This window comes from Haliotis rubra, unplaced genomic scaffold (assembly GCF_003918875.1).
Source record: "Haliotis rubra isolate DU_JTF1 unplaced genomic scaffold, ASM391887v1 Scf85, whole genome shotgun sequence".
Lineage (NCBI taxonomy): Eukaryota > Metazoa > Mollusca > Gastropoda > Lepetellida > Haliotidae > Haliotis > Haliotis rubra.
The window spans coordinates 598,269-620,427 of NW_025767579.1; the positions used below are offsets into that span (position 1 = coordinate 598,269).

At 41.4% G+C, this 22,159-nt stretch overlaps 1 protein-coding gene across 2 annotated transcripts; it reads left to right on the forward strand.

Annotated features, from left to right (window-relative positions):
• Positions 1-381: 381 nt before the first annotated feature.
• On the forward strand, positions 382-21,656 carry LOC124262660 (solute carrier family 49 member 4 homolog). 2 transcript variants are annotated; one of them, XM_046697162.1, is made up of 13 exons: positions 382-423; positions 5,701-5,780; positions 9,597-10,133; positions 11,459-11,549; positions 14,756-14,919; positions 16,152-16,212; positions 16,625-16,692; positions 17,639-17,689; positions 17,979-18,108; positions 19,688-19,864; positions 20,046-20,164; positions 20,780-20,962; positions 21,341-21,656. In XM_046697162.1, the coding sequence occupies exons 3-13, from the start codon at positions 9,671-9,673 to the stop codon at positions 21,481-21,483; spliced, it is 1,650 nt and encodes a 549-aa protein (XP_046553118.1). In that variant the 5' UTR covers positions 382-423; positions 5,701-5,780; positions 9,597-9,670; the 3' UTR covers positions 21,484-21,656. The 2 variants fall into 2 exon arrangements, with proteins under 2 accessions (XP_046553118.1, XP_046553119.1); XM_046697163.1 differs by lacking the exon at positions 382-423 and having other exon boundaries at positions 5,780-5,831.
• The last annotated feature ends 503 nt before the right edge of the window (positions 21,657-22,159 follow it).

A 22,159-nucleotide genomic window follows, 5' to 3' on the forward strand; every position in this document is an offset into this window, starting at 1 on the left:
TCTACATATCATTTCCTCGACAGTAAGCAGGCATTTTCTCCAAAATCATCAGCAATCATTCTCACTTGTCGGCCATAGATGACCTTGACATTCAAGTATTCGTAACTCCCATACTTTAACATAGACTTACGACTGTCGTAGCGCTACGATCGCTTTGAGGAACGGGGCCCTGAGCAGTAAATTGTTAAGGGTTAATATCATCTCCAAATGAATCAATATTAAATGCATTTTTATAACCTCTACAATTATTCTTAACAATTTACTGTTCCGTACACCATCCAAAATTGGAGGTATATTGCAAAGTTCATATTTCGCGCCCATTAGCTTACAGTATATTTTATTTTTCACCAATCGGATGGCCCGGGTCAGTTTGTGCGGATATGCTCAGGTCACTAGAATGTCAAGGTCATCTATGGCCGACAAGTGAGTGTGATTGGCTATATTGTCTTTCTAACGCTGTTTCTAAGCGAGACACGCCCCTATGTTTGGAGATGAACATTATTCATCTGTTCTAAACCTTTTCTAAGAATATTGAAAGCGGAATGAATGTAGTGATGTAGTGAAAAATGCACCGATTTCTATTTTAATTGTAATTATGGAAATCCCTCAAACGACAAGTCAGCAACCCTGTAGCTAAGATACACAGCGTTCACTGCATGTCAGTGAACGCTATGTATCTTAGCTAGCAACCCTGTTGGTCAAACCAGTAGTTTTTTTTAAACCAGTGCATGTCACACCATATGATATCTTTCCACAAAGCTGTTATTGTGCTACAACTCTAAGGCTTGCATAGTGTTTTAGGGTACTTCAACACAGGATATACTTTGTTGTCTCTGCTGTTACTAACAACCATTTAAAAATTGTATGTATCAGATACTGTCCCACTGCACTTACACTGATGTTCATATGATATGATGAATGTCCTTTGTCGGCAGGTTTTATAATATTTATATATATTCTATTTCAATGCCAAGTGTTCTCGTCACGATATGGCTGAAATATTGCCGATGTGACGTTAAATATTAACTCACTCACTCACTCATATGATATGATGTTCAATACATGCTATCAAATGGCAGCAGTATTGATCTTCATATCACAGTAGTACTGATCTTCATGTCACAGATAACTTCATATGGCAGCAGTACTGATCTTCATATCACAGATAACTTCACATGACAGCAGCACTGTTCTTCACATCACAGATGCCTTTCCATGGCAGCAGTACTAGTCTTCATGTCAACAGATAACGTCAAATGGCAGCAGTACTGATCTTCATATCACAGATACCTTGACATGGCAGCATTCATCTTACAGATAACTTCAAATGGCACCAGTACTGATCTACACATGACAGATACCTTGACATGGCAGCAGTACTGATCTTCATGTCACAGATGACTTCAGATGGCAGCAGTACTGATCTTCACATCACAGATAACATCACATTTGGTAGCAGTACTGATCTTCATGTCACAGATAACTTCACATGATAGCAGTACTGATCTTCGTATCACAGGCAATGTCTCATGCCAGCAGTATTGATCTTCATATCACAGATAACTTCACATAGCAGCAGTACTGATCTTCATGTCACAGATAACGTCAGATGGCAGCAATACTAATCTTCATGTCACAGATAACTTCATATTGCAGCAGTACTGATCTTCATATCACAGGCAATGTCTCATGCCAGCAGTATTGATCTTCATGTCACAGATAGCGCGACATGGCAGCAGTACTGATCTTCACATCACAGATACCTTGACGTGGCAGTAGTACTGATCTTCATGTCATAGATACATTGACATGGCAGCAGTACTGATCTTCATATCACAAATACCTTCACATGGCGGCAGTACTGATCTTCATATCATAGATAACTTCAGATGACAGCAGTACTAATCTTCACATCACAGGTAACTTCACATGGCAGCAGTACTGATATTCATGTCACAGGCAACGTAACATGACAGCAGTACTGATCTTCATGTCACAGGTAACTTCACATGGAAGCAGTACTGGTCTTCATATCACATAATTTCACATGGCAGCAGTATTGATCTTCATGTCACATCACATAACTTCACATGGCAGCAGTACTGATCTTCATATCACAGATAACTTCAGATGGCAGAAGTACTAATCTTCACATCACAGGTAACTTCACATGGCAGCAGTACTGATCTTCATATCACAGGCACCGTACACATGACAGCGATACTGATCTTCATATCACAGGCAACGTCACATGGCAGCAGTATTGATCTTCATATCACAGGCGTCACATGGCAGCAGTACTGATCTTCATGTCACAGATAACTTCACATGGCAGCAGTACTGACCTTCATATAACAGATGACTTCACATGGCAGCAGTACTGATCTTCATGTCACAGGTTCAAATGGCAGCAGTACTGATCTTCATATCACAGATACCGTGACAGCAGTACTGATCTTCAGCAGTACTGATCTTCATGTCACAGATAGTACGTCAAATGGCAGCAGTACTGATCCTCATATCACAGATAAATTCACATATCAGTACTGATCTTCATATCACAGGCAACTTCACATGGCAGCAGTATTGATCTTCATATTACGTCACAGATAACTTCACATGGCAGCAGTACTGATCTGCATATCACATTCAACTTCACATGGCAGCAGTACTGATCTTCACATCACAGGTGCCTTCCCATTGCAGCAGTACTGATCTTCATGCCACAGATAACTCACATAGCAGCAGTACTGATCTACACATCACAGATACCTTGACATGGCAATAGTACTGATCTTCATGTCACAGATGACTTCGGATTGCAGCAGTACTGATCTTCACATCACAGATAACTTCGCATGGCAGTAATACTGATCTTCATATCACAGATAACTTCACATGACAGCAGCACTGTTCTTCACATCACAGATGCCTTTCCATGGCAGCAGTACTAGTCTTCATGTCAACAGATAACGTCAAATGGCAGTAGTACTGATCTTCATATCACAGATACCTTGACATGGCAGCATTCATCTTACAGATAACGTCAAATGGCACCAGTACTGATCTACACATGACAGATACCTTGACATGGCAGCAGTACTGATCTTCATGTCACAGATAGCGCGACATGGCAGCAGTACTGATCTTCACATCACAGATAACATCACATTTGGTAGCAGTACTGATCTTCATGTCACAGATAACTTCACATGATAGCAGTACTGATCTTCGTATCACAGGCAATGTCTCATGCCAGCAGTATTGATCTTCATATCACAGATAACTTCACAGAGCAGCAGTACTGATCTTCATGTCACAGATAACGTCAGATGGCAGCAATACTAATCTTCATGTCACAGATAACTTCATATTGCAGCAGTACTGATCTTCATATCACAGGCAATGTCTCATGCCAGCAGTATTGATCTTCATGTCACAGATAGCGCGACATGGCAGCAGTACTGATCTTCACATCACAGATAACATCACATTTGGTAGCAGTACTGATCTTCATGTCACAGATAACTTCACATGATAGCAGTACTGATCTTCGTATCACAGGCAATGTCTCATGCCAGCAGTATTGATCTTCATATCACAGATAACTTCACATAGCAGCAGTACTGATCTTCATGTCACAGATAACGTCAGATGGCAGCAATACTAATCTTCATGTCACAGATAACTTCATATTGCAGCAGTACTGATCTTCACATCACAGGCAATGTCTCATGCCAGCAGTATTGATCTTCATGTCACAGATAGCGCGACATGGCAGCAGTACTGATCTTCACATCACAGATACCTTGACCTGGCAGTAGTACTGATCTTCATGTCACAGATACATTGACATGGCAGCAGTACTGATCTTCATATCACAAATACCTTCACATGGCGGCAGTACTGATCTTCACATCACAGGTAACTTCACATGGCAGCAGTACTGATATTCATGTCACAGGCAACGTAACATGACAGCAGTACTTATCTTCATGTCACAGGCAACATCACATGGCAGCAGTACTGATCTTCATGTCACAGGCAACATCACATGGCAGCAGTACTGATCTTCATATCACATAATTTCACATGGCAGAAGTATTGATCTTCATGTCACATCACATAACTTCACATGGCAGCAGTACTGATCTTCATATCACAGATAACTTCAGATGGCAGAAGTACTAATCTTCACATCACAGGTAACTTCACATGGCAGCAGTACTGATCTTCATATCACAGGCACCGACACATGACAGCGATACTGATCTTCATATCACAGGCAACGTCACATGGCAGCAGTATTGATCTTCATATCACAGGCGTCACATGGCAGCAGTACTGATCTTCATGTCACAGATAACTTCACATGGCAGCAGTACTGACCTTCATATAACAGATGACTTCACATGGCAGCAGTACTGATCTTCATGTCACAGGTAACGTCAAATGGCAGCAGTACTGATCTTCATATCACAGATACCGTGACAGGACAGCAGTACTGATCTTCATGTCACAGATAACGTCAAATGGCAGCAGTAACTGATCCTCATATCACAGATAAATTCACATATCAGTACTGATCTTCATATCACAGGCAACTTCACATGGCAGCAGTATTGATCTTCATATTACGTCACAGATAACTTCACATGGCAGCAGTACTGATCTGCATATCACATTCAACTTCACATGGCAGCAGTACTGATCTTCACATCTAAGGTGCCTTCCCATTGCAGCAGTACTGATCTTCATGCCACAGATAACTCACGTAGCAGCAGTACTGATCTACACATCACAGATACCTTGACATGGCAATAGTACTGATCTTCATGTCACAGATGACTTCAGATTGCAGCAGTACTGATCTTCACATCACAGATAACTTCGCATGGCAGTAATACTGATCTTCATATCACAGATAACTTCACATGGCAGCAGTATTGATCTTCATATCACATAACTTCACATGGCAGCAGTACTGATCTTCATATCACATTTAACGTCACATGACAGCAGTACTGATCTTCATATCACAGATACATTGACATGGCAGCAGTACTGATCTTCATGTCACATATGACTTCATATGGCAGCAGCACTGATCCTCATATCACAGATAACATCAAACGGCAGCAGTACTGATCTTCATGTCACAGATGACTTCATATGGCAGTAATACTGATCTTCATATCCCAGATAACATCAAACGGCAGCAGTACTGATCTTCATGTCACAGATGACTTCATATGGCAGCAGTATTGATCTTCATATCACAGATAACTTCACATGGCAGCAGTACTGATCTTCATATCACAGATACATTGACATGGCAGCAGTACTGATCTTCATGTCACAGATGACTTCATATGGCAGCAACACTGATCCTCATATCACAGATAACATCAAACGGCAGCAGTACTGATCTTCATGTCACAGATGACTTCATATGGCAGTAATACTGATCTTCATATCACAGATAACATCAAACGGCAGCAGTACTGATCTTCATGTCACAGATGACTTCATATGGCAGCAGTACTGACTTTGATGTCACAGAAAACTTCACATGGCAGCTATACTGATCTTCACATCACATATATAAACTATTAGTCATGTCATAATTGTTCGCTGTTGCAGTTATTACGTTCCGTAAGATTATTGTCTAGACATTCTTTATCTTCAGGTGGTATGTAGGTCTCGGCTGAATCTACTGATAACAAGACCAGGGATCAAGTGTACATATACAGATCATATCACGTGGGACTGTGGGGAAGGTACGTTCTATCATGAATACGCTTCTGTTTGAGCAATGCAGTGTCGTCCAGGTACTGAGCTATATGGTCTAGTCAGGTTGCCATGGTTATCGACTACGGTCTTATCCTCTAATAATACAATAATAATTCATGATGGTGATCATATTAATTGTTATGTCAGTAGTCAGTAGTGAGAAAAACGACTTCTTGTATATTGCATAGAACGGTTTGGTGCAGATTTTTGCACCAAAAAAGCAAACAAGGGATTACAACCAAGTGATAAGAAGTATATACACGTATACATATTATGTTATGGCACGCAGATTGATACTTGATAACAGGCTACTATTATGTCGGATTCTATGGAGAATACGATAACCTCTTTCAGAACCACGTGAAGTGAGTGAGTGAGTTGGGGTTTAAACAATTTTCAGGTATTTACAGTAATGCCACGGCAGGGACATCAGAAATGGGTTCCATATCATTTTGGAACCCTTGTTTGTAGTGTGACGTGTGGCTGTAACCATTTGGCCAACCTCCCGCCAAGACCATAAAGTAAGACGTCGGGTTTCAGAGAAGTTGGCATCGTTATGGAATCCCAGAATGGACACATAGCATTGTCGCCCTTAAACTAACATCATGTGTCGCCATTAACCAACGGTAGACGTGGAAGTACGGGGCTAGCATGTATAGGCCTAGACTAACATCTAGTCCATGAAATAAACATATTTTACAGAAAGAAACGGTTTTTAGATTATGTTAATAAAATACAGTTAAATGGAGCAGAGACTTTCTTCAGTTTGTAATCTAGACTTGCCACACATTCTAGACTTGCATGGGCTGCAATGTGCATATTTGTTCATGGTCTGCATGGAAGACTAGTATAGGCGTAAACTTTGTAAATGTTAATTGTCACATTATATAGATTGCTTTATTATTCCTGTGTAGTTAGCTTGCAGCAAAGCGATGTGTGAATGGCCTGAATTAATCCTGCTGGGACTGTTGCGCGAGCAGAGCGTATCACACGTATTTCATTTCATATACAAATAATTACGTAGGATATAGTTTGTTATCACCTGACATGACTAGGTGTTACAATGTTACTGACTTGCGTCATTACTGTTATCATGACAAACCGTATATCTTCCAATAGAGCAAGGATTTACCCTGTCTTAAAGGGCAAGTGTACACGAAAATTAACCTTTTTGTCTTGCACTTTTTCATCATAAAAAGTGTTTATCAAGTAGTATTATATCAAAACCCGTACATATATCAGAAGTAACTAATTTATTATTTGCGTTATATCAATTCATATTTTCAACATTTACCAAGAGTTCTATGTCCACAATAAACACCCCATGGCTTATGTCCCTTGGAAATGACGTCATTGGTGCCCAAACGATAAACGAATGACGTCGTCAGACCTTATTAGACCCATTTCACGTGGTGCAGGTTTAGGTGTGGTTCTTGTGTCTCGATGCGCAGGCTACTGTTTTAATCCACCTGCTGCTTGGCCGTCAGCTGACTATGTGGTCAGTTCTACAGTGTAATGACGTTGCAGTTTGAAAAAACGTATACATTGTACTAAAAGTGTTACCACGTAACCAAATTGTATAACATATTCAACCTGAGCCGGTCGCCTTTCCAACAGTATCTTTTTTCATGACACCTAAAACGTATATGCACTACATCTTGCTTGCCATCGGTGAATGTGCCGGCATTCTACGTTTGTTACTAAAGTTCTTACATAAATCGTACGATATGTCCCTCCTCTTCCACCTTCACTTTGATATCGATAGTACATATCCAAATACATCACGCAGATAAATGCAATTTGCAGTTTTGAACAGTGTTTGAAATGCGTTTTTGTATGATATCATCCGCTAATTGTATATAAAATTTACTGAAAATTACATGCATCGTAAATCTCGCCAGTTTTGACACATTACTAAATCACCATTCACTGCGTTTTGCGAAATTTATGGTATGTCTTAATTCAAATGTCAAATCTTACTGGGAGAATTGAATTTAAAAGAAAAAGACGTGATCATTGTGATCAGCGCGGTAGTTTTGTTGTTGCATGATCGAATCACCAATGCTCGTCTGAAACATTATCGATGAACCGAGAATCGCTGAGAATGTTTTGGAAAATACGCATACGTCAAAGTGAATTTTCAGCCATATTACATAGTGTTTATAAAATCACGTTACATGTATGTCGGTTATGTTTCGTCCATTAAATCAATTGTATAATTCAACACCATCTTCCTTACATGAATCCCTGAATTCCTCATACTGACAAAAACTGACAAATGGACTCTGTCACCAATACGAAGTGTTTCAGTGAAATCTAACGAAATATATCGAGGATATGAGATGCCGCGCTGTGAAAGAATACTTGTTTGAAACGTATACAAAGCCAATCTCAGATTTTACACTGTGTATCCGTTCGCCTACTTGTTGCATACAATTGCTCATTAGTTTTAGAACATGCATGGGAAAGGTATCGTAGCAAGCGATAGTTAAATAAAAAAAGGTGTATTCCAATGATTTTCTAGATTCATCACAACATATTATAGTTTTTGAAAGCATGACGCCATAACTGACGCAAACTCACGCACAACGATGACGGTACTTCTCTTAATTTCTGACTATTTCCCTTGGTCACAATGAAAACAAAAAGAACATAACAACCAGCAGACTGACAGAATTTTCGGACTACTTACATGTCACATTTATGCATATACGTTGCTTGAAACAACGAAAATTACCTTCGAAAACTCCGGCGTACTCGTGTCAGTGAACATGCCATTTTGAAAAAGTCGCTTCCCGATAGTGATGTCATACGGACGTCAACATTGTTATACATATTTGGTATTTTCATTGAGGCGAGGTTATGAATGAAAATACGCTCAATCCGTCCTCCTGCTTACATTTTCTGTTCTTATGCTTCTTTCGTATTTTCACAAACTCTTTTTCACGTGATTAATATCAGTATTATTATCTTTTGATTTGGGACTAGACAGGAGACCAGTTTAAAATCAAGTGGCACCAATTACGTCATAATCAAAGGGCCGTAACTCTGGCCTGTTTAGCTCGGCAAACAAATACCTCATATTGGCATAACATTTCAGCACTTATTTTGAGGGTTATACTTACATTGTAAGAAAAATGAGTGTATATTTTCAAACATTGGTATTAACTAATTAAAACAGTTCACTTTGATTCACATAAGAATAAATGTGATTTATTCGTGTACACTTCCCCTTTAAGATGATGTGCTCACATGTCTATTCCAAATCCCGTGTTACGTGTATGCCTGGACATCCCAGAAACCTTTGATCGTGGGTTCGAATCCTGTTCCGTAATGTCTGTGTGTAGGTTTGTCATCACCAGACACGTGGTGGTTGGTTTCGGGATTTTGTTTGTTGTTGTTTGTTTGTTGTTTTACGCCACTCTCAACAATATTCAAGCTATATGGCGGCGGTCTGTAAGTAATCGAGTCTTGGCCAGACAGTCAACTGCATGAGCATCGATCTACACAATTGGGATACGATGACAAGTGTCAATCAAGTCAGCGAGCATGGATGGTTGGTTTGGCTATAAAGACTTCGGGACTCCGTTACACATATATCTAACAAATCGGTTTTAAACCCAGTTCACTCATAACTATCACAGATTTCGAGAATGTCTAGAAGAACACAGTGGTGTGTGTCTGTCCATTCATGTTATCACTGTCACACAGTGCCACCAAACCAGTCCACAGTCAAGCTTTGTTATGTCAGTATGAAAGAAAGAAAACAAAAAACATAATAACATTTTTTCTATTGAACACAGGAATCGTCTACTAGCAAACTAGGTCCAGCCGCGGATAATTACATGATATTCTACACTATAACATACAAGTCAGCATGGACGAAAATACAAGGCTTTTATCGGATACGAGTGGCCGCCCATTTGATGGATTTGGCAAGGAAGAAGAGACTTTGTACTCCCCGCAATATTTAGCCATAAACGCTGCAGACCCCAAACTCAGCGATAATGCTGCCACTTTTGAGGACTTAGTGTCTGAGCGTACACGAATAACTACCCCAAAGTTCGACGACGGTCTTCAAGCCCCGGTAAACAGCAGCCCGGTGACCCAGGAGGTGGAGGTGAAGGTCAAGTTGTATAAACGACGATGGTACATTTTGGTCGTGTTCGGTTTATTCGGGGCCACACAGAACATTATGTGGAACACCTTCGCTCCCATCTCCGCAGTCAGTGAAGATGCATTCGGTTGGAATGACGGGACGATAACCACACTGATTAACTGGGGACCGATAACTTTCATGGTGACAAACGTGTTCTTCTCTTGGGTCATTGACGTGAAAGGTAAATGAGTGGGTCATTGACGTGAAGGGTAAGAGGGTGGGGCATTGACGCGAAGGGTAAGAAGGTGGGTCACTGACGTGAAGGGTAAGAAGGTGGGTCATTGACGTGAAGGGTAAGAAGGTGGGTCACTGACGTGAAGGGTAAGAGGTTGGGTCACTGACGTGAAGGGTAAGAGGGTGGGTCACTGACGTGAAGGGTAAGAGGATGGGTCACTGACGTGAAGGGTAAGAGGATGGGTCACTGACGTGAAGGGTAAGAGGGTGGTCACTGACGTGAAGGGTAAGAGGTGGGTCACTGACGTGAAGGGTTAGAGGGTGGGTCACTGACGTGAAGGGTAAGAGGGTGGATCACTGACGTGAAGGGTAAGAGGGTGGGTCACTGACGTGAAGGGTAAGAGGGTGGGGGTAGAAGGGTCACTGACGTGAAGGGTAAGAGGTGGGTCACTGACGTGAAGGGTAAGAGGTGGGTCACTGACGTGAAGGGTAAGAGGGTGGGTCACTGACGTGAAGGGTAAGAGGGTGGGTCACTGACGTGAAGGGTAAGAGGGTGGGTCACTGACGTGAAGGGTAAGAGGGTGGGTCACTGACGTGAAGGGTTAGAGGGTGGGTCACTGACGTGAAGGGTAAGAAGGTGGGTCACTGACGTGAAGGGTAAGAGGGTGGGTCACTGACGTGAAGGGTAAGAGGGTGGGTCACTGACGTGAAGGGTAAGAGGTGGGTCACTGACGTGAAGGGTTAGAGGATGGGTCACTGACGTGAAGGGTAAGAGGGTGGGTCATTGACGTGGAGGGTAAGAGGATGGGTCACTGACGTGAAGGGTTAGAGGGTGGGTCACTGACGTGAAGGGTAAGAGGCTTGGGCATTGACGCGAAGGATAAGAGGATGGGTCATTGACGTGAAGGGTAAGAGGGTGGGTCTTTGACGTGGAGGGTAAGAAGGTGGGTCATTGACGCGAAGGGTAAGAAGGTGGGTCATTGACGTAAGGGTGACAGGGTGGGTCACTGAAGTGGATGGTAAGATGTCGTTGCTGTGTTGATGTTGGTTTCATCACGATCGTTAGTATTTCGGTAATACCTTTAGAACTTCTTTCCTATTTTTCATGCTACTATATATAATCTGTCATTACGTCTGTCTGTTTATTCTTCTAGATTGTGTGTAGCATCTGAACACCTAATCAAAGCCTAATAAATCGAGGAAACAATAATCCATGATATATTCGGCACAGGCCAGTTCGTAACCCCGAATACCAGAAAAATGTTGTTGACACGTTTGACACGGCGTTCAGTGCTGTTTATAGTTGTAAAGATAATGTATTCTCAATCACAGGTATTAGGCCTGCCGTTGTGTCCAGCATGATGCTGGTAACAGTGGGTTGTGGTATTCGGTGTATCTCCTCCACGCCACCTCTCGTAACATGGTGAGTATGGGAGCCCTTCGTAACTACAGGCCCTCGTGCATGTCTTTACAGGGGGTTGAAGTTTTGGGGGTTTTTTTTAGATGACCTTGACTCGAAATGCTTCGCATTACCATATATCATGACAAGGCCGGACACTTTGGTGTACCCCACCCGCCTGCTTTGCCGATCGCATGCAATCAATTAAAACTTAATGAAAAACATATTCATGGATGATTGACCTATTGATCATCACTCATGACACGGCATTTGTAGCGGCACGCCTTTTGGATAGCGCTTCAGAGATGCCTCCCTTGACTGGCTTGTTTATTTTGTTTTGACTTCCGGCTTTCATCATGCCGTGTGTTCCACATGATTCCATAACGTTCTGAGAGAATAATGATGGAACCTAGCATTGCCAGAATGCTCGAGAACTGTAAGAGCTATATAAAGGCTGGTTGTTGAGTTGTGTGATGGGACTTATTACATGACTGGATTTATACACATCTCTCTGCCATCGTCAAGTTGATCAACGTTTCAAGACCGACCGTGCTTGCCTATTCAACTGCTGTCGTTGTAAACAACTGCCATTCAGTATATCTGCACTCACTGTAAATGTCAAGACTGCTGAGTTAATATTTTATATGTGTGACCCAATATTTTAGATTTGTGACTCAATTGCATTGTACTAGAAATCTGTAACTTGTCATTCATTGTAGTTTGCTCATTGTTTGTTCAATATATTATTGAATATTTTAGACTTGTTTGTGTTCTATTTTGCTGGTTCAAAGGGGACTCTAAAAACTTTTTGTCACGGCAAATTATTAACCGTAACAAAATTAGGGGCTCGTCCGGGATAGAATTAATTTGACATTTGAGACCTATTGTGAAATTTATTTCAAATTTCTGCAAGTTACCAGCTGTGAACCAGCGAAATGGTGTTTAAGCATGGACAGTTTCTTGGGGAGTTTTTGGACGTGAAGTTTTGGAAATGGTTGAAGAAGACTGTTCAGACCAATTGGAAATGAAAAAACGTGAAATTCAGATACAAATTCAAAGAGAAAAAGAAGAAAAGGAAATGAGAAAGTTGGAAATGGAGAAAGAAAAAGAAATAGTTTTCATAGTAGTTTGCTCATTGTTTGTTCTATATATTATTGAATATTTTAGACTTGTCTGTGTTCTATTTTGCTGGTTCAAAGGGGAATCTTAAACCTTTTGTCAGGCAAATTATTAACGTAACAACATAATACAACTTGTAGATGTACAAGCTTAACCTTTGTCATTACTATGATATCAAGAGGCCGTTTTCTCGAATTATTTTTGGCCGTTTTCGCTGGGGTCCGTTTTCCCTATAACCCCACCTACCAATTCTTTATTGTTATTTCTACAAGTCGATTGAAACCCGATTTTAACCCTCAAATAAACGATCTTGACACAAATTGCTGACGATATATCCGCATAAAACAGGGGTGTGGTCGAAGCAAGCCCTCTGGATTTAAATAAAGAATTGGTAGGTGCCATTAGTGGTGATCTATAGGCCAGTCATCCATGAATATGTTTACATTCAGTTTGAATTGATTGCATGCGATGGTAGCGTAGCAATCAGCAAAGCAGGCGGGTGGGGTACACTTAAGTGTCCGTCCTTGTCATGATGTATTGTACTGTGAAGCATTTCGAGTCGGGGACCATCTCAAACTTTTTATTTTTTTATTTCGAAATCTTTATTCCTCGCAAAGACAAGAGGGCCTGTGATCGTAACATGGTCAGTAGAGGAGACTTTCGTAACATGGTGAGTATGGGAGCCCTTCGTAACATGGTCAGTAGAGGAGACACTCCTCACATGGTGAGTATGGGAGCCCTTCGTAACATGGTCAGTAGAGGAGACACTCCTAACATGGGGAGTATGGGAGCCCTTCGTAACATGGTCAGTACAGAAGAACTTCGTAACATGGTGAGTAGAGAAGACTTTCGTAACATGGTCAGTTTGGGAGCCCTTCGTAACATGGTCAGTAGAGGAGACTTTCGCAATTAACATGGTCAGTATGGGAGCCCCTCGTAACATGGTGAGTAGGAGAGACTTTCGTAATTAACATGGTCAGTATGGGAGCCCCTCGTAACATGGTGAGTAGAAGAGACTTTCGTAATTAACATGGTCTGTAGAGGAGACTTTCGTAACATGTTGAGTAGGGAAACCCTTTGTAACATGGTCAGTAGAGGTGACTTTCGTCACATAGTGAGATTAAGAACCCTCAGTAACAGTTTGGAAGATCCACTCCGAATCTTGTCGCAAGCGGTGAGTTAGGTTGTCATCCATTAAAAATTAATCAGTCTGTTAAGATTATCAAGTTTTGGGTCCCTGCGTTGAACCAGGTGATTAATGCAGTGTTAGAGAAAGCGTATGACTATCAGTATTCACTTGCTGAGAAGGGACGTAACTGTTGAGCACTCCAAGTTAAGAGACTTCTATTCAGTTATGGTGTTGGTTACGTGTGGACCAATCAGAATGTTACATACAGCCAGGAATGTATATCTCTGTTCAAAGAAAGATGCATAGCCATCGATCGACAAACATGGATGGAACAGGTTGGACTTTATCCTAACTTGAATTATATTCCAGCATCAAATGATGTTTTAAATTTGAAGAATATTTATCCGTTGTTAGGATGTCCGGATATCGTATAGCACTATGTACATTTCGCTGTTCTAACCACAGTCTACTACTTGAAGAGGGACGAAAGTTTAACATTCTCTTCGTCACGAACGATATGTATCATTCCTTATATAGAATTCGAATACCACTTTTGAATGGTTTGTCCATTTTATGATATTCTGAGAAACTCCATTACACTACCTATCCATTATTTGATAAGTTTATTCACTATCCTCTACAAACATCGATGCCATTAACAGTCTTGCACCATTTGTAGTTCTTGACATGAAAAAGCGTGTTCGATTTCTAAAACTTAACATGTAACAACCTTGGCGCTGTATATGTCTGTATGTACTTTTATAGTATAATGGGCCGGTGGCCCCCTTACAGAAATAAACATCTCTCTCAGTAACATGGTCAGTACAGGAGACTTTCGTAACATGGTCAGTACAGGTGATCAGATGAAGCTCGTGTCACTATGGCAACTGGTACACGCAACACCCATACACGGACATACACATCAGGTAATATAAGCTTTGTTTTGCCATGTTTATGAAGATGACCACCTATTCTATTCAAGGCTTAACCACATCGGGGCCGCCTTAAACGGGTTGGCTGGGGCAGTGGCAATGTTTGGTCCTCCTGTCGTCTCCAGCGTCTGGTTCGGTCCTCACGAGAGGACAACAAGCACTGCTCTCACCATCGTCCTCGCCAACATGGGACTGGCCTTCACTTTTGTAGTAGGTCAGTGCCTCTGCTGTCCGAGCACGTCTCTTGCAACCTACATAATCTGAATATATAGTCAGATGGGTATATGAGTGAGTGAGTGATTGAGTGAGTGCAATGTTTGTTAGTTTTCCATCTGTATGACTGCGGTCTGGAAATAATCGAATCTAGACCAGACTGACATCATGAACATCGATCTACGCAAATGACATACTGTTCCATTCATCGCCTCAGACGACAATCCAAACTACAGAGGCGATCAACAGGATCGATCGAGTGGTCAGACTCGCTGACTTGATTGATACATGTCATTGTATCCCAGTTGCGTAGATCGATGCCTGTGACGTTGATCACTGGATAGTCTGGTCCAGACTCGAATATTAAAGGCCGCCGCCATATAGCTGGAATATTGTAGAGTGCGCCTTTAAACAACAAGCCAAGTCTGCTGAAGATCTTCACGGGTCCGTGAGTGGGTCAGTGAGCCTGTAGTGATGTGAGGCATAGATGAAACCCGTGTAAGGAGCTGACTACCCTAAAATATAGTCTGGGCGAATCTGGTTTCTGACATGTTGAATGACTGAACTCTGCACAGCGAACAGCGGCGACACAGACAAATCAGATAACCCTTGTCCCCAAGTTCAATTGGACTTTGATTGGAAGGGCTCGCAGAAATGAAACGCACCTGGGGGACATCTGGGGATATTTGCTCAACGTGATCGTAAAGCCACATAACCCCAACAAATGATCACAATTGCGGAATCATCGAGATAGATAGATATGCTGAGAGAAACAAATAAAGGATCACAGGAAAATGCAAGCGTTCCTTTATTATTTTCCAGTTTTCATCACCAGCTTTGAATAGCGCTGTGGTGATGAAAACTGGAAAATAATAAAGGAACGCTTGAATTTTCCTGTGATCCTTTATTTGTTTCTCTCAGTATCGTTACTTACCATCATTTGAAACGGTGCAGTTTCTGATAAATATACGTATGTATTGGTGGAAACGTAAATGAGTCTCCTAAGGAGAAGTTTAACTTCTGTCATTGGTTCATGGAGACCACTGTTCTACACTAAAAGGCTGCGAGGAGACATAATGTAGCACATGACTTAACTATATGAGTGGAATTTCGTCACGATATACCACTGTTATATCGACAACTACATCTACTTATACGTAATGTCAGGAATAGCATCATGTGTATTTCATTCGTGGTGACCTTTAATGGATCATTCAAATCATTTTCTTCCAGGGCCAATTTTAGTGCCGGATCGTACCAACCCAAACTGCACCAATGTAAAAAACAACGAAAGGCGAGTTATTTCATTGTTTGTCCCAGTAATCCACGTACCGAAAGGCTACAAGATTGTTGAAACGGCATTAAGCAATAATCAATAACTCACGATGATTAATTTCTATTTTGCGCATTTGTGATTTTTAAGAATAATCTGATTAATACATCAGGTGTATTAATATATCTAGTTATTATATCGATATTAAACATTGATAAGTTCATTGATTAATTTCAACAGTGGATGTTAAAACTGTAATCGAAACAAACTGATGTAAATGGAGATCACATTCCCCCATGAGGAGCTTTTCCCCTAACCTATGGACTTCATGATTTATATGCACCCCCTTCTCCAAACTCCTGGATCCGCCCCTGCCAACGTAACCTTAATGAAGTCCGTTGTCGTAATGATGACTTCTGTTTTACGTTTCCAGTATCCATATGACGACATATACATCCGACCTTGAGGAGACAGGCTGTTCCCTGTACTTCAATACATCAGGTGAGTGTCTTCACGACATCTTCAGGACATGAGGAGACAGGCTCTACCCTGTTTCAATACATCAGGTGAGTGCCTTCACGACATGTGGAGACAGGCTGTACTCTGTACTTCAATACATCAGGTGAGTGCCTTCACGACATGTGGAGACAGGCTGCTCTCTGTACTTCAATACATCAGGTGAGTGTCTTCACGACATGTGGAGACAGGCTCTACTCTTCAATACATCAGATGAGCAACTTCACGACATGTGGAGACAGGCTGCTCTCTGTACTTCAATACATCAGGTGAGTGTCTTCACGACATGTGGAGACAGGCTCTACTCTGTTCTTCAATACATCAGATGAGCAACTTCACGACATGTGGAGACAGGCTGCTCTCTGTACTTCAATACATCAGGTGAGTGTCTTCACGACATGTGGAGACAGGCTCTACTCTTCAATACATCAGATGAGCAACTTCACGACATGTGGAGATAGGCTGTTCTCTGTACTTCAATACATCAGGTGAGTGACTTCACGACATGTGGAGACAGGCTCTACTCTTCAATACATCAGGTGAGTGTCTTCACATGAGGAGACAGGCTCTACTCTGTACTTCAATGCATCAGGTGAGTGTCTTCACATGAGGAGACAGGCTGCTCTCTCTACTTCAATACATCAGGTGTGTCTTCGCGACATGTGGAGACAGACTGTATTCTGTACTTCAATGCATCAGGTGAGTGTCTTCACGACATGAGGAGACAGGCTGCTCTCTCTACTTCAATACATCAGGTGTGTCTTCGCGACATGTGGAGACAGACTGTATTCTGTACTTCAATACATCAGGTGAGTGTCTTCGCGACCAATGCTTCTCAAGCAAGGATGTAATTGACGTATAATTAAAATTGTATAAAATAAGTTATTGACACTATATTTTTGTGTATTTATCCTCTTCTCTGTCTTCTCAGGAACAAGGATAGCAGAAGAACGGAAGGACATTATGTTTATGCTGTATGGTGGTGAGAATCATCATTTACCTAACGTATTGTTGTTCGAGTCATCACATGAAAGTGATGGAATTATATTTCTGTTAAAATTATTTGCGTTTTCAAAGTCAATGCTTGTTTAATCCATTCTTTATGCACACAATGGCAACCCCATATGCATTTACCGTGTTCCAATGTTGTGGTCAGTCTCAGATTTTCTATTGCCGGGGCTGTGGCCTAGCTCTACGTCCTCTTTCTTCTGTATTTCACTGTATCAGTGCAAGCAAGAACAATCTGACTGAAGCATACACTGTCTTTTCAGTCTGTGGATGGTCAGTGTTCCTCCTCTTGCTCATCCTGTTGTACTTCCCCAGCAGACCGCCCCTTCCCCCGTGTTTATCAGCGTCTAAAAAGAGGGAGAACTTCCTTGTGGGACTCAAAACTGTCTTCAGGTGACGACTGTTCGTCTGAACGCATTGTAACATTGTTGTTGCTGTTGTTGTTGTTGTTGTTTAACGCCGCACTCAGCAATATTCCAGCTATATGGCAGCGGTCTCAAAATAATTGAGTCTGGACCAGACAATCCAGTGATCAATAGGATGAGCATCGATGGGATACGATGACATGTGTCAACCAAGTCGGCGAGCCTGATCACCTGATCCCGATATAACGACAAGCATGGGTTGCTGAAGACCTCTTCTAACCCGGATCTTCACGGGTGGTAACATTGTTAACATGCTGAGTTCACAACACGCATATTTTCTTACAAATCCTCGGGAACAAGTAGACAAGTGGGCTAAGCCAGACAGAGTTACAAAACATATGTTCCTTTTGTATGCCATGATTACGTGGATACATGATACAATGTGTGAAGCCCTTTAGTGGCGATATTGCTGGAATATAGCTAAAAGCGGTGTTAATCAATGTGTCTTGAGTTCTTGAGACAATCAGATGTAAGCTAATAGATTTAAGTTCCATTTCTTTATCATTTGAATTTGGATATTAACAAGAGAAACCCACACTTGTGCAGATGATATGGTGCTCAGAAAGGACAGGGAATGTAACTTATGTGGCACGGCCTTTATTCTTACCTATTCAGGTGTTATTGTAAACACCTTTATAGTTCAACAAGAAGAAAGTCGGGCAGTGAACTAGGGTCCGATCCGCAAAGCGTTCGTAGCACTACGACATTCGTAAGCCTATGGTAAACTATAGAGTTACGACATGTCGTAACGTTACGAACGCTTTGTGGATCGGGACCCAGAACAGCTGACTAAGACCACTATAGCTACCAATAACCAGTTTAGCACCAAGAAAGCTCCGGCCGTGCCTGAAAGCTCATAGCCTCTACACGTATCTACCACGTTCTATGGTTACTGTTAGAAAATGCGTAGAAACATGCAGGCTGATTAAAATGATTGAAAATCAAGGACATTGTTGCGCTATGGATGCGCTGCCTTGAATGTAAAAAAAGAATTCACAAGCTCAGTTGTGACTGGCTAATTCCACATTAAACTGTCATTTTCTCACTCACTTATAAATCCCTGTCCACGCATATAATTGTCATGACTTAGATACCACAAAACCCGTGAAAATCAGGGTTAGAATAGAATAGAATAGAATAATACTTTAATGCCTTTTCAGGAATTTGTGTTACATCAGCAGTGCTACTGACACATTAGAGAGATACCAAACATATTTACATAAATTCTTTGATTTAGGTATCTTCACATTTGTTTAAGAGATATATGGTACTTGGAATAAAGGATGTACGGGCTCTCTTAGTTTTCACAATTAGAACTTTGTAGCGGCGGCCTGAAGGGAGGAGGTTGTATTCCGAATTTAAGTAGTGAGTACGGTCAGATATGATTTGACATCTTGATTCACGATTTGCCGCTCATATATTGATGATAATTGATCTTCATGCTTGTCGTAACCCACGCTTGTCGTACGAGGCGACTAACGGGATCGGGTGGTCAGGTTCGCAAACCAAAGATACCACAATGTATCTATGAACTATTCATTGTTCAGGCGTGGTCAGTTCTGGCTGCTCGCTCTGATATACGGTGTGACCCAGGGAGTAGCCAACTGTTGGACAGGCTTGGTGGACGTCATTCTCAAGCCGTACGGAGTAACTCAGAAACAGGCCGGCTGGATGGGATTCTACGGCAGTTTGGGCCAGATGGTGATGTCGTTAATAGTTGCAAGGTAAACATGATACACAACCGTGAGGAACAAAACACTTTCCAATTAATCAGTAGGACATTTGATAATATTGCAATTTCACTGAAATTGAAACCTGATCCAATTTCTACACGGTGAGCTGGATAGTTGATATGAATGGCTTCGAAAATACCTTTCCTCTCTTAAATAGATTTTAATATTTCAGGTTTGCCGACAAGTTCTCCCGCCATTTTAAAGTGTTGATACTCCTCGCGTACGTCCTGGGGGCTGTGAACGTGACGTGCTTCGCCCTCGTCTGTGTTGGGGTACTGCCCTCTTCTCTTGGTAAGACTCTGTTATAACAACACCCCTGGACTAAAATATATATCTACCCGCGTTACTGTTTCAACAGATTCTGGTACGATGGCTTCTTGTTTCCACTGAAAGCTGCATAAAAACTTTGAGGCGGCTACTACTGGTGTTTTGTCGAATTCATGGTATCAACACCATGTGATACTGATTTAGAAATACGTGCTAGTTAAATGATGAAATGTTCGAAAGTGTACACCGAAACCATGCGTGCGTTCAGGGTAGAGACACTTACAAGACAAGTTTAGGTGCAAATAATGTGTGTCGTGAGATTTTGAGTTCATGTGCTTTTCCCTGTCTCAACAATACTTAATCACAACATACCTAAACTCTAACATGTTTAGAGTTTGTTCATGGAACTAAACACCGGCAGGCGTTCAAATTGAGCATAACTTCTTTGAGTGGCATTTAGAAGTTGGTGTGATAAACAATGGGGAAAGTACTATGGATATACAAAGACGTTGTATATCCATGCTCACTGCACTTGCACAACGAACACGGGTTAGTCCAGATTAGTACAGTTTCAGGGAAAGGCAAGCGAGCATTAGAGGTAGTATTCAGAGAATTATTATCATTGCTGATCATTTGCAGCGGCCTTGTACGTCACGTTCATAGCGACAGCCACCATCTTATGTTGTGCGGAGCCACTTATCTATGAACTGACGTGTGAAGTGACGTTCCCCATCGGCGAGGGGACAACCAACTGCATTCTGACACTTGGGAACAATATATTCGGCTTCGTCTTTCTCCTAATTCCTACCTTACCACATATTAGTAAGTATTTCAATACCCTCCTTCCGATGTTCTGCCAAATGAGTTTCTGAAGGAACTCTGGATTGAAACAAAAACCCGTATATTCCATACCTATGAAATGTTGGTTCAGTTTAAACATATTTTATTCACAAAGAGAAAAGGATCGGGTACAAGGTCTTATAACTTATAAAACGCCTCTCCAAGAATATTTACAACAACAAAATTCAATGCAAACAATCATTAGAAACAGACATTAAGATTGACAGTTAAGGGGAAATATCATAATACAAAAGGTGCAGAGAAAGAAAACTAATGGAACCGTTTTGCTTTGCCAAGCAGTCAGGTGTAGAATCTGCTTGAAATAAAATAAAGACTGAATACCAGCTGTTCTAATTCCAGGTAGCCAGTCCTGGATGAACTGGGCCTTGTTAGGAGCTATAGTGGTGGCAATCCCTCCCATCTTGCTTCTGAAGGACAGATACCTAAGGCTTGAAGTAGACGAACACGCCGAGAAGAAACTCATGAGGAAGCAGCCTGAATGAACATGTCTATTGGCGCATCACCACGTGAAGAACCATGTTTTATCTTTGGATCATATACTGGAAATTGATACTAGAGATGTATATCCTTCGTTGAACCCAAGCCATTGCAGGACCTTCAATTCCTCGTTATGCCTGAAGGGAATGGTCCACGACGTACATATAGGACATACCAAGATAAATAACTGGTCGCATATACCGCTAAACATCAGTGCTCATTGTAAAACATTGATCCATACTGTTATACCTATACGAAGTCAGATACTGCTTTTACTTTGATATTATACAATTATAGACTGGTGATGAGGTCAATACCTGTTTTTATGGACCCGCGAAAAGCAATATTAACTCAGGTCAATATGACTTTTGGTCGGACCTGGGTTGGAGTCAATATGCTTTTCTGTCGAAGGTCACGTGACCGCCTCTAGACCAATCAGGTAACCGGAAAAATATGCTTGCATAATAATATACAATTATAGGTGATGAGGTGACTGGTGATCCTGTTTTCGGTCAGTATTGACCGAATTCACCAGTCCATAATTGTTTTATTATGTAATTACCGAAAAAAAGCTTCTAAATAGCATTTAGTCAACAAAAGTAATTTGATTTTCGCTACAAACCAATAACGTTATGTCAACAATACTGTGACATGTAAACAATAGAATGACGTCATAGCTTG

Coding starts and splice junctions, on each gene's coding strand:
- LOC124262660 (XM_046697162.1), top strand. CDS start 9,671: ATGGACGAAAATACAAGGCTTTTATCGGATACGAGTGGCCGCCCATTT. Junction 20,165..20,779: donor GGTACTGCCCTCTTCTCTTG/GTAAGACTCTGT, acceptor GATCATTTGCAG/CGGCCTTGTACGTCACGTTC. Junction 20,963..21,340: donor TCCTACCTTACCACATATTA/GTAAGTATTTCA, acceptor TTCTAATTCCAG/GTAGCCAGTCCTGGATGAAC.